General features: G+C 45.8%; 1 protein-coding gene across 6 annotated transcripts in view; it reads right to left on the bottom strand.

The window, feature by feature from the left end:
* Positions 1-9,634, bottom strand: part of TRPM6 (transient receptor potential cation channel subfamily M member 6) — a 148,046-nt gene extending 138,412 nt beyond the window's left edge. For all 6 annotated transcript variants that reach the window (XM_062208420.1, XM_062208423.1, XM_062208425.1 and 3 more), the window contains exon 1: positions 9,567-9,634. In XM_062208420.1, the coding sequence (XP_062064404.1) occupies positions 9,567-9,584 (18 nt within the window). In that variant the 5' untranslated portion in view covers positions 9,585-9,634. The remainder of the gene's footprint in view (positions 1-9,566) is intronic.
* Positions 9,635-12,737: the final 3,103 nt, after the last annotated feature.

The raw sequence follows: 12,737 nt of genomic DNA on the forward strand, positions 1-12,737 counted from the left end.
CACTGAATGAAAGGGCACACCTTGCCACCAACAGCATGGGCTCTGAGCAGACCCCTGAAGGGCCCTCTCTAGGTGAATGGTTTCTGGTCCTTCACCTATCAGCCCTGCTCTTATCTGGATATTTGCTAACCCCAAGTGCCTGCCATTCCAACAAGACGCAGTTTCTATTTAAAATGTTTCAAAGATAAGAGTGCTTCCCAGGAAGGCTTTCCTTCAAAGCTGTGGAACATGGCCCAAATGCTGGGGTCCCTGCACCCACGTGGGAGACCTGGAAGATGCTCTTAGTTCCTGGTTTTGGCCCACCACAGCCCTGGCTCTTGCAGACATCTGGGGAGTGAACCAGAAGATGAAAGATCTCTCTCTCTCCCTGTGTGTGTGTGTGAGTGAGTCTCCCTCTCTCTAACTCTGCCTTTCAAATAAATAAATAAGCCAACACTGTGACACAGTGGGCTAAGCCTCTGCCTGCAGTGTCGGCATCCCATCTGGGTACTGGTTCATGTACCAGCTGTTCCTCTTTCAATCCAGCTCTCTGCTATGGCTTGGGAAAGCAGTACAAGACGGCCCAAGTGCTTGGGCCCCTGCACCCATGTGGGAGACCTGGAGGAAGCTCCTGGCTCCTGGCTTTGGTTCAGCCCAGCTCTGGTAGTTGCGGCCATTTGAGGAGTGAACGAGAGGATGGAAGACCTTTTTCTCTGTCTCTCCCTCTGTCTGTAATGCTCTGTCTCAAAATAAATAATTTTAAAAATCATTTAAAGGGGCCAGCACTGTGGCACAGTGGATACAGCTGCCGTGCCAGCATCCCATATGGGCGCCGCTTCGAGTCCCAGCTGCTCTACTCCAAGCCAGCTCTCTGCTATGGCCTGGGAAAACAGAAGATGGTCCAAGTCTTTGGGCCCCTGCACCCGCATGGGAGACCCAGAAGAAGCTCCTGGTTCCTGGCTTTGGATCGGCGCAGCTCCAACCATTGCTGCCATCTGGGGAAATGAACCAGCGGATGGAAGACCTCTGTCTCTCTGCCTGTGCCTCTCCGTAACTCTGACTTTCAAATAAATAAATGAATCTAAAAAAAAAAAAAAAAAGCTGCCTCTTGGGCCAGTGTTATAGTGTAATGGATTAAGCCACTACCTGCAATGCTGGCATCCCATATGTACACTGGTTTGAATTCCCACATCTCCACTAGTTTGAATTCCAGCACCTGGGAAAGCAGCAGATAGCCCAAGTCCTTGGGCTTCTGCACCCATGTAGGAGACGCGGACTAAAGCTCCTGAGTCCTGGCTTCAACCTGCCCCAACCCTGGCCATTGCAGCCACCTGGGGAGTGAATCAGTGGATGGAAGATCTTTCTCCCTTTCTGTCTATCTGTCTATCACTATCTATCTCTTCCTCTCTCTCTGTAACTCTTTCAAAATAAATAAATCTTTAAAAAAAAAAAAAAAGCTAACTCTTTATTCTATGTAGGAATGAAAATCCAATCTATCAAGCCTAATACCAATTCATGATTCCCTCTTTGCTTCCCTTTCTTGAGGCTGTCATAAAAACCCCAGCTAGGATTTTAAATGTTGAGACTTTGGGCTCTCCTCTCTAGTTCAATCCAACAATATCTACTTGTTTGACCTTGCGGTCAAAGGGCAAAACTGCCTGATTGAAGGGCCAAGCTCCTTTAGTTCAGATAAGAACAGAGAATGAGGCTTGGTTTGGTTTGCTTTATTTTAAAATCCCTCTAAATTAGACACTAACAGTGGTGACAAAGGTTAGAAAGGATTAGCTGTTTTAGGTCAAGGATCTGTGAAGTACTCTGTGAACCTAAATTCATCTAGGAGGAAAATTGTATCTCCTTTGCAGATTACAGGATTCAAAGTACAAAAGCCTGTTGACCTTTTAAAAGATCAGTGGAGGATATCTACTTTCTCCAGAAAGAAGGAAGATGCTTTCATATTCAAAGTCCAACCCAAAGTCTGTAACACAACATTAACAGCTCTCGCTATGGAGCCACCCACCCAGTGTGAAGCACTTTAACTCAATCAGCCAGGGAGTACCTGGAGCCAGTTATTATAACCACATAATGAATGATAGTGAGTCCTAGAGAGGTTGAGTAATTTGCTCAGGAGACACAACATCTTACAAAAGTAACACAAGGATTAATGGTTAGGTAATCTGACTTGAGTACAAGCAGTCAGCGCCTTCACTTCACCATCACTTTATCTGCAAGACTTGTGCTAATACCAATTCCTGAAGCAGCATGGTGTTTTAGAGTTTGCAAGTCATTTTCCTACATATCTGATCATCACAGGAATCCTATGAAGTTTTAGGAAGATAGTAATCAATGAAGTCAAGCACATAAATGCCCAGAAAACCCCTGCCACATAGCAGGTTTGTGGGAATACTGACACCCAAACAGAAATTGGAAGGGTCACGAGCCACTTACATTATATACTAACTGTGATGTGGACATGAATACATATATTTTTCAAGAGCAAATCACAAGAGCTTAATAAAGTGCCATGCAAAGGATCTTAATAGACAATTCTCCAAAGAAGATATACAAATAGACAATACACATAAGAAAAGATGCTCAGAATCATTAGACATTAGGGAAATCAAAATGATGAACACTTTCAAACATATTAGGATGTTCAAGATTTAAAAAAAAAAAAGGTCAGACAATGCAAAGGGGGAAGAGAAATTGGAAATATCAGAGATTGCTGGTAGGAATAAAAAAATGGTACAACTGCTTTGGAAAAAAGCTGGGCAGTTCCTCAAAAGGCTAAACACAGAGTTACATATGACCCAGCAATTTCACTCCTAGATGGCCACTCAGAAGAAATAAAAACATGTCCATAGGAAAACTTGTACACAAATATTCCTAATAGCCAAAAAGTAGAAACAACCCAAATATCCATCAACTGATTAATGGACAAATAAATTATGATGCATCCATGCAATTCAGTATAAGAGTGTCATGACAGTTAAGAGAAGTAAAACTTTTTTAGGGGATGATAAATGTTTTTAAATTGACTCTGATGATGGGTGCACACTTCTGTGAATATATCAGGGTATCTCAAAAAGTTCTTGGAAAATGGAATTAACAGGGGCTGGTGCTGTGGCGCACCAGGTTAACGCCCTGGCCTAACACACTGGCATCCCATATGGGTGCTGGTTTGAGATGGAAGATTTCTCTCTCTCTCTCTCTCTCTCTCTCTGCCTCTCCTCTCTCTGTGTAACTCTTTTTCTTTTTCTTTCTTTCTTTTTTTTTTTTTTTTTTTTACAGGCAGAGTGGATAGAGAGACAGAAAGAAAGGTCTTCCTTTTTGCCGTTGGTTCACCCTCCAACGGCCGCTGCGGCCGGCGCATCATGCTGATCCGAAGCCAGGAGCCAGGTGCTTCTTCTGGTCCCCCATGAGGGTGCAGGGCCCAAGCACTTGGGCCATCCTCCACTGCATTCCCTGGCCATAGCAGAGAGCTGGCCTGGAAGAGGGGCAACCAGGATAGAATCCGGCGCCCCGACCGGGACTAGAACCCGGTGTGCCGGCGCCGCAAGGCGGAGGATTAGCCTGTTAAGCCACGGCACCGGCCAACTCTTTCAAATAAATAAATAAATCTTAAAAAAAAAAGAAAATAGAATTAACAGATGAGTTTATTTGGGTGCAAAAAAAGTTTGAAATCTACACATAGCTTTTTCATAATACATATTTCCATGAACTTTTTGAAGAGCTCCCATATGCAAGGATTTCAATTTCCCTGCACCAAAATATATGTATCTTTTAATTCCATGTTCCATAAACTTTTTGAAGTACCTCGTACTAAAAACCAATGAATTTTACACTTCAAATGGGTGAATTATATGACTTGTGAATTCAGTGTAGTTGTTAAACTTTTCCACAAAAAGGAGGGGAGGGGGTACAAACAGAAAGAAAAAAACCCACAGTAGAAAAAAAATCAACATAAATAAGTAAATAACAGCATACCGGCAGAAATAAGACATCAGATGTGTTTTGTTCATCGTACACATTTTTTTGAAACATTTTTAAAAATATTATTTATTTATTTATTTATTTTTAATTTGAAACTCAGAGAGAGATTTTCTGTCTACTAGCTCATTTCCCAAATATCCACAACAGCCAGGGCTGGGCCAGGTTGAAGCCAAGAGCCAGGAACTCAATCCGGGTCTCCCATACGAGTGGCAGAGACCCACTGTCTCCCAAGGTGCACAATAGCAGGAAATTGGATCCGAATTAGAGCCAGGACTCAAACCCAAGCCATGGATACAAGATACGGACTCGGGGCCGGCGCTGTGGCGCAGCGAGTTAATGCCCTGGCCTAAAGCGCCAGCATCCCATATGGGCGCCAGTTGGAGTCCTGGCTGCTCCACTTCTGATCCAGCTCTCTGCTATGGCCTGGGAAAGCAATAGAAGATGGCTCAAGTCCTTGGGCCCCTGCACCCACGTGGGAGACCCGGAAGAAACTCTTGGTTTTGGATCGGCACAGCTCTGGCTGTTGTGGCCACCTGGGGATTGAACAAACCATCGAATGTAAGACCTCTCTCTCTCTCTACTTCTCCTATCTCTGTGTAACTCTTTCAAATATGGGTTTTTATTAACTTTTATTTAATGAATATAAATTTCCAAAGTACAGCTTATGGATTACAATGGCTTCCCCCCCAATAACTTCCCTCCCACCCGCAACCCTCCCCCTTCCCGCTCCCTCTCCCCTTCCATTCACATCAAGATTCATTTTCAATTCTCTTTATATACAGAAGATCAATTTAGTATATATTAAGTAAAGATTTCAACAGTTTGCACCCACACAGAAACACAAAGTGAAACATACTGTTTGAGTACTAGTTATAGCATTAAATCACAATGTATAGCACATTAAGGACAGAGATCCCACACGAGGAGCAAGTGCACAGTGACTCCTGTTGTTGACCCAACAAATTGACACTCTAGTTGTGGGCGCCAGTAACCACTCTAGGCTCCCGTCATGAGTTGCCAAGGCTATGGAAGCCTTCTGAGTTCGCCGATTCTGATCATATTTAGACAAGGTCATAGTCAAAGTGGAAGTTCTCTCCTCCTTTCAGAGAAAGGCACCTCCCTCTTTTTTTTTTTTTTTTTTTTTTAAGGGAAAGGGTTTATTGGGGAACACCCAACAGACCGGAAAGCTGATTCCAGCCAAGACTGGAAGAAAAGTCACTCATCTTTTGTAGGTAGTGGGGTTTGTCTGTAGAGAAATTTTGAACAATTATACAGCATTAAGTGGGGAAGAGGACCATCAGTACACACAGGTTGGGAGTAGAGCCATTGGTGGTAGAGTAGAGGTTATGATTACAAAGAAATGAGGCCCAAGTGGTTTTAAAAATCTTTTGAATCAACTGGCAAAATTGAAAAACTAAGACACATCCCATTAGAGAAAGAATGACTGGGGCCAGCACCATGACTTAACAGATAAAGCTGCTGCCTGCAGTGCCAGCATCCCATATGGGCACCAGTTCGAGACCTGGCTGTTCCTCTTCCAATCCAGCTCCCTGCTAATGTGCCTGGGAAAGCAGCAGAAGATGGTCCAGGTCCTTAGGCCCCTGCATCCACATGGGAGACCTGGAAGAAGCCCCTGGCTCCTGGCTTTAGATCAACCCAGCTCTGGCTGTTGCAGCCATTTGGGCAGTGAGCCAGCAGATGGAAGATCGATTTCTCTCTCCCTCTCTCTCCCTTTCTCTCTGCCTCTCCTTCTCTGCAGCTCTGACTTTCAATCAAATAAATAAATCAGAAAGAAGGAAAGGAAGGGAGGGAGGGAGACAGGGAGGGAGTGAATGAGGGAGGGAGGAAGGAAAGAAAGGAAGGAAGGGAGGGAGGGAGGGTCTGTAAAGGAGGAAAGAGGAACAGAAGGGAGGAGATGGAAGAAAAGAAATCTGGCACACTTGCCTGGAACTGAGGCCAGCAGAGTTACAGTTCTTAGAAAGAGGAGGCCAGCAAATGGAGGCATTTTCCTTATAGATAAGGGAATTGAGATAACTTTCATGAGGCCAGAAAGGCATACAGCTAGCAATAAAAGTATGTTCTCTGACTCAGTTCCTTTCAATACTCTTCTTTTCCCCTGCTAATATTTCTAGAGAATTTATAATTTCCAGTATCCGGATTCTTTTTCATTCCCAATAGGTGAAAAAGGAAAGATCATGATATACATTCCAAATACAGCATAAGATTTTCAGACTCTATGACCTAACCACAAGAAAAAAGCTTTGCCAAGACCAAACTCTCTTTGGTCTTCATGGGCAATTTGTGCAGGTCTTTCTGGCCCATACACAGGCACACCCCAACACTAGGGAGTATGAAGAAAGAGAATGTTAAATGTGCACATAAGGGGAGCTGGCACTGTGTCATAGTGGGTAAAGCTGTCATCTGCAGTGCCTGCACCCCATATGGGTGCCGGTTCAAGTCCCAGCTGCTCCACTTCCAACCCAGCTCTCTGCTATGTAGAAGATGGCCCAAGTGCTTGGCCCCTGCACCCACGTGGGAGACCTGGAGGAAGCTCCTGCTCCTGGCTCCTGGCTTCAGATCAGCCAAGCTCCAGCTGTTGCAGCCATTTGCAAAGTGAACCAGCAGATGGAAAACCTTTTTCTCTCTCTCTCTGCCTCTGCATCTCTCTAACTCTGCCTTTCAAATAAGTAAACAAATCTTTTTTAAAAAAATGTGCACATAGGGTGGCAGTGATCCCAAGAAACAGTGTGTTTCCTGCAAGGTCACCCAACACACCTGTCACAAAAAGCACAAATTTCTGACAAACAGGAATGATTCGTGCCCCAGGCCCTGTGCTCTGCTCAGAATGGACCATCTATAAAGATCTCCTAGTTCAAATCAGTCAAACAAGGAAAGCACTTCAGTTGCCCAGTTATTCAGCCCACTGGGCTTTGAGTCTGCCTAGGAGGAAATTCTGTATGACGACCACACAGAGTTGAGAGAGTACTGGACGAATAAAGAACAATGAAGTGCACCAGGTTAGTCTCACCAGTCAAAACACACAGCACAGCTGGAATCCTGGGCTATCTGGCCGCCATCCGGTTCTGGACTGTTTGGAGATCTGGAGGCAGCAGGAGGCAGAGGACCTCTCTGCATTATATTAGGACTGTGACCCCAAGGGAGCAGGGACAATGCAGGGTGACCACCACAGCTGGGGACAGCACTGTACATTATCCCGGGCAAAGTCTTCATTTCCACTGAAGATGTACTACTGACAAGATGAAATGACTACTTCTCACTGGTTCCAACTGTGGCATTCTGAAGTAGTCTTGGAGTTTATGTAATCTAAATAACTGGGAAACCTCTTCCCAGAGATACGGAAAGACAACACTCATCAAAACAGTATTGGGCTAGAAAGAAAGAAAGAAAGAAAGAGAGAGAGAGAGAGAGAGAGAGAGAGAAAGAGAAAGAGAGAGAGAAAGAAAGAAAAAGAGAAAGAAGGAAAGAAAGAAAGGAAAGAAAAGAAAAGGAAAGGAAAGAAAAGAAAAGGAAAGAAAAGAAAAGAAAAGAAAAGAAAAGAAAAGAAAAGAAAAGAAAAGAAAAGAAAAGAAAAGAAAAACAGTATTGGGCTTGCCCCCAACAAGGGAGGCTTAGAAAATGCATGCTAGGTACCAAGTCAAGTCAAAAAAAGTTTCCAGGGACACTCTGTTGCCAGAGCTGGAAAAGCTAAATCCAAGAGCCCAGAATTCCACCTAGCTCCTCTTGGGGGTGGCAGGGACCCAATCACTTCAGCCATTACCTGCTGCCTGTCAGGGTGTATATTAGCCAGAAGCTGGAATCAGGAGTAGAACTGGGACTTCAATCCAGGCATTCTGATACGGGAAGCAGGCATCCCAAAAGCATTTTAATCCTTATGCCAAATGCTCGCCCTGTCTTAACCATTTTTAAGTGTACAGTGTTAAGTACATTAGCATTGTTGCGCAATCATTTTCCAGAACCTTTTCATCTTGCAAAACTGAAACTCTATAACCATTAAACAACTCCCCATTTCCCACTCTTGAACCTTGGCAACACCAATGAATCTGATTTCCTTAAATACCTCATAAATGGAATCATACAGTATTTGTCTTTTTGTGACTGGCTTTCATTTAGCGAGGTGTCATAAAGGCTTGTCTATTTTGTAGTATGTGTCAGAATTTAATTTTCTTTTTGAAGTTGAATATATATATCACATTTATATTTTTATTTATTATTTATAATTATTTATATATCACATTTATATATATCACATTTTATCTGTTTCTACAGCTCTTTGGCACAGCTGTGTTGGTCTACTGACACACAAAGTATGGAGCTCAATTTTTAATGGTTATGATTTTACACCAAGAGACTGAGGTTTGATCGTATGATGTTTGTAACGTAGGAAAGGAAAATCAAACTAAAACTGAAGCTGAGCCAATTTCCTTAAGAAGCAGCTCACCATGCCTCTGTATCTCAAAAAAATAAATAAATAAAAGTGTTGCTCACTGTATATTCTCAGTTTCTGAAACTGGGCTTAGAACATAGTTGGCACTCAGTAACTATGGGCTGAGCGAGTCTAGAAGAGTGACTGGTCACAAGAATATGCTAGTGATTGTTCCTGCTCGTCTGAGCATTCGATTCCAGAAAGCATCAACGTGTACTGACACAGAATAAGCTACAGAAATCATTGGTACGTGACTCAAGCTATAGATCAATGCATATGGTAGCATTCCATTTATGTAATAACAGATGCACAAATCAGAACCATAAATGCGTTTGTATATAAACACGCCTAAATAATAAGCTGCATCCCAAATGAACCTAGCCCCTCCCTGGTGAGAAACAGAAGAAAAGGCCAAACAGACTCTTCCAGTCAAGTTCAGGTGCCAATCAAGCCAAAATATCTCATGCTTTATAGGCATGGAAAAATTCAGAGCAGATGACAAAATCAAACAGCCACATTTGTGCAGTGGGGATACGACATCTAAGAACCCGTTTCCCACTTTGGCACCCACACATGATCACAGTCATGTGTGTGCTGGCACATCCTTGCTCTCAACGTTTTAAAGCACTGATCCGGGTTCCAATCTCAATTATACATAGTATTATTCCGTTTTTCCCGCCAAAGCAAAGAGGTGAAGTAACTTGTTCAGGGGCCTAAGCAGTGATGGAGCTAGGACACTAACAGGCTGCCAGGCTCCAGCCTGCACGCTCCTATCCACCAGGGCAGGCGGAAGCGAGCTCTCGCTCGTCAAGCTTCCCGCACTAGGCCTGGGCACCGCGCGCTCCATCAGCCGTACTCACTCAGACCCGGCGTTTGCGAGTCCTGCCAAGGCAGGTAAGCGACAGCCGCGTGAGGCTCGGCCGCCTTAGCACGGGGCAAGGCCAGGCAGCTCGGCACTCCCGTCCCCTACCTCAGCGAGCTACTCCTCTGCCCCGCGCGGCCGGCCCGCTGCCGGCAGCCGGGGGCGCCCGCCCTCCCCAAGCCCGCACACTGCCCCGCGACGCGTGGGTGCGCGGGACGGGACTCCAGGCAGCGAGCGCGGGGGGACGCGGAGTTGGGCAAGGGCGCCGACCGCCCCAGGGCCGGCATTTACCTCCACCTGCACTCTCATCGTTCCCGGTCTCCGGCGCGAGGCGCACCCGCACGGCGGCCTGGGCTCTTCTCCCGCCGCCGCCGCCGCCGCCGCCGCCGAAGGCCGCGACCCCAGCTGGTCTGCGTCCGGGACCCGCTCGCGGGCCGGGACCCGGGTGGCTCAGAAGGGCGCCTTCTCTCGTCGCCACTCCTCTCCCTCCGGCCCGGGGCACAGCCACCGAGCTGCCTTCTCTCCGGGGTGCTTCCCCACCGCCCCAAGCTGAACCCCTGACCCCCGTTAGGTTTCCGCTCTGACTCCACCTCCGCTCTGGCCCCATTCCAGCTCCGGGAACGGGGTCTCCGGGTCCTGCCCTTTAGTAGGGTGCCCTGCGGAAGTCAGAAACCTCGGAGCGATAGTCATCTGCGGGTGGAGACTAGAGGGAGGGGGGGGAAAGCTGGTATTTCGTAAATCCTAACTATTCTAGATCCGAGTTAGATACTTGTGCGCCGGGCCCCACCCACAGCCAGCCTCGGATCCGGCGACTGGCCTCAGGCTCTGGAGTCCCATCGGCCTGGGGGGCGGGAGTTTACCTGTAAGCGCTCCATGGCAGGCCGGGCTTTCGTTCTGGGTTTGCATGGGGCCCTGCCACCAAAGCCTGGTTTGAGCTTTTGACGGTGGAGTCAGAGAATCTGGACTCCACCTCCAGGAGCTGCCTTTTACAGCCCAGCCATGTGGATTTGTCACAATACCTTTTGGCCTCAGCTACCTCCTGGTTGGAAAGGAGTGTGACTCCAATCGCAGGTCAAAGAAGGGTAGCCCGAGTGGAATAGGATGCCCACTGCCACCACGTGCGTATTTTTATGGTATTGTATTGTCTTGTTGAGTCAATGAGGACAACAGTGATCTAAGCTAACAACAGCATTGCTGTTACCACCTGGGAGTCGCTGGCGTGTTGTAAGCACACTCTGGGCCTCAGTTTACTTTTCTGTGAGGACACCTCCCTTGTGAGTTTATACTGAACCAAGGAGATCATCAATGTACTCTGTCCATAAAGTACCATTCAGATGCTTTTGCTAGTTTGGTTACTTTTCGTGGGTTCCTTTGGCTTAATTAAGGCTAAGCTCTCAATGATCTGGGGTGGATCCCAATATGTATTGGCAGAGGTGATACCAAGCACATAGGCAAGGTGATGCTCACATTATTACAAGGGTTCAAGTTAACAATGTTAGGCATTCATCCCTGACAAGTGACCTAGCAGGGACACCTGCTCATTAGTTCGTTCTGAATTTTTGCCCCGTGAGCTCACATTTGCAGACACAGTTAAAGTTTTTTTTTTTTTTTAATTTCTCAATGTGGTTTTAAGGAATATGTCTTCTGTTAGAAAATTGGAATATTTCCTATGTGTATTAGCATTCTGGTAGTTTTTCTTTTTCAAGTTCTTACTTATTCTTATTTGAAAGGCAGAGTGAGAGTGAAAGCGAAACAGAGAGAGAGTGCTACCATCCACTAATTCACTCCTCGAATGACTGCAACAGTCAGGGCTAGACCAGGCTGAAACCAGGAACCCAGAACTGCATCCAGGCCTCCCACCTAGGTGGCAGGGACCCAACTTGTTGAGCCATCACCTGCTGCCTTTAACAGAAAGCTGGATTGGAAGTGGAGCCAGGACTCCAACCCCTGGCATTCTAATATGGGATGCAGACATCCCAAATGACAGCTTAATTGCTGCACTGTAACACGTGCCCTTTGTTGTTTTACTATTAACATATTTAATCTCCCTTCCTCTCTTTGATGTATTTCTTTCCAAGAGTTAATAATCTGCAAAAGCTCTTCTAAGACAAATAAGTCTGGGGCCTGTGCTCTGGCTTAGCAGGTAAAGCTGCTGCCTGCAACGCTGGCGTCCCATTTGGGCGTGGGTTTGTGTTTTGACTGCTGCACTCCTGATCCAGCTCCCTGCTAATGACCTGGGAAAAGCAGCATAGGATGGCCCAAGTGCTTGGTCCCCTGCTACTCATGTGGGAGACCTGGAAGAAGCTCCTGGCTCCTGGCTTCAGCCTGGCCCAGCCCTGGCTGTTGCAACCATCTGGGGAGTGAACCAGTAAATGGAAGATCGATCTCTCTCTCCTTTTCTCTCTGCAACTTTCAAATAATAAATAAATCTTAAAAACAAAAACAAAAAAAGACAAGTAAGTTCCTCTCGATGTGTGTCTTCCACACATCTTCCCTGTTGGAGTTCTCACAACCTTAGGGACTGGGAGCTGTTAGAGCCTTGCTAGACATACCAAGATTTGGGATCTTGCTTGCTGACAAACATCTTCTAGCATAATCTCATTGACAGATTTACATGACAGGGTGGTCCTCTGTTCTTTTCAGATGCAGCTTCAGGACACTTACCGTCTAAATGGCCAAAGCAATTCCAAATGCGTAAGGCATCTGATGTACTAATTTACAAGCTGCCTTTGGTTCACCAGCTGTATCAGAAACAGTTGAGGCAGGTGTTGAACCTACAGATTCCCAGGCCTCACCCACTCCGCCCAGATCTCTTGTATCAGAGTTTCTATAGTGAGGACAGGAGTCTATCTCTTTCACAAGCCCCTCAGTCCAATGAAAACTTGTCTATAAAAATCTTCTGGCTCTGAATATGCCTGTGCCTAGGGCTAGCCATGGAATTTAAAATTTAAAACGTTCATTAGTACTTTACTGTGGTCTGCTTCAGGCCAACACATAATTCCTGAACACAGACTGTTTGTCAGGCATCATGCTGGACACGGGAAAACAAAGATGAATGAGACATTGTCCTGTCTGGAAGGAGTTCCTCTGAGAAGGATGAACAATCAGAAGTGAAACGGTCCTGGGGCACCACTGGTGATGTTCGGCAATGTGAACAGTGCTTTATTTGCTGATTCATTGCCTCTGTATCTCTTTCGTCCTCTTCCCATTCTTTCCCCTTGTGTTTTCTTCTTCTCTGTCTACTTTTTACCCTGGATTTCTGGATTTTCAAGCCTGCTTCTGGGCCATGTGGACACTGGTTCAATTCCTGACCTAACATGGTCTTAGGATACTGCTCCACCGTTCAAAGTCAAACTAATGATGGCAGAATGGGAACTGATATTTTAGCCTAGAAAGTGGATGTGACCTTTTTTTTTTTTTTTTTTAATTTATTTGACAGATGGAGTTAGCGAGAGAGACAGA

This window comes from Lepus europaeus, chromosome 12 (genome assembly GCF_033115175.1).
Source record: "Lepus europaeus isolate LE1 chromosome 12, mLepTim1.pri, whole genome shotgun sequence".
NCBI lineage: Eukaryota > Metazoa > Chordata > Mammalia > Lagomorpha > Leporidae > Lepus > Lepus europaeus.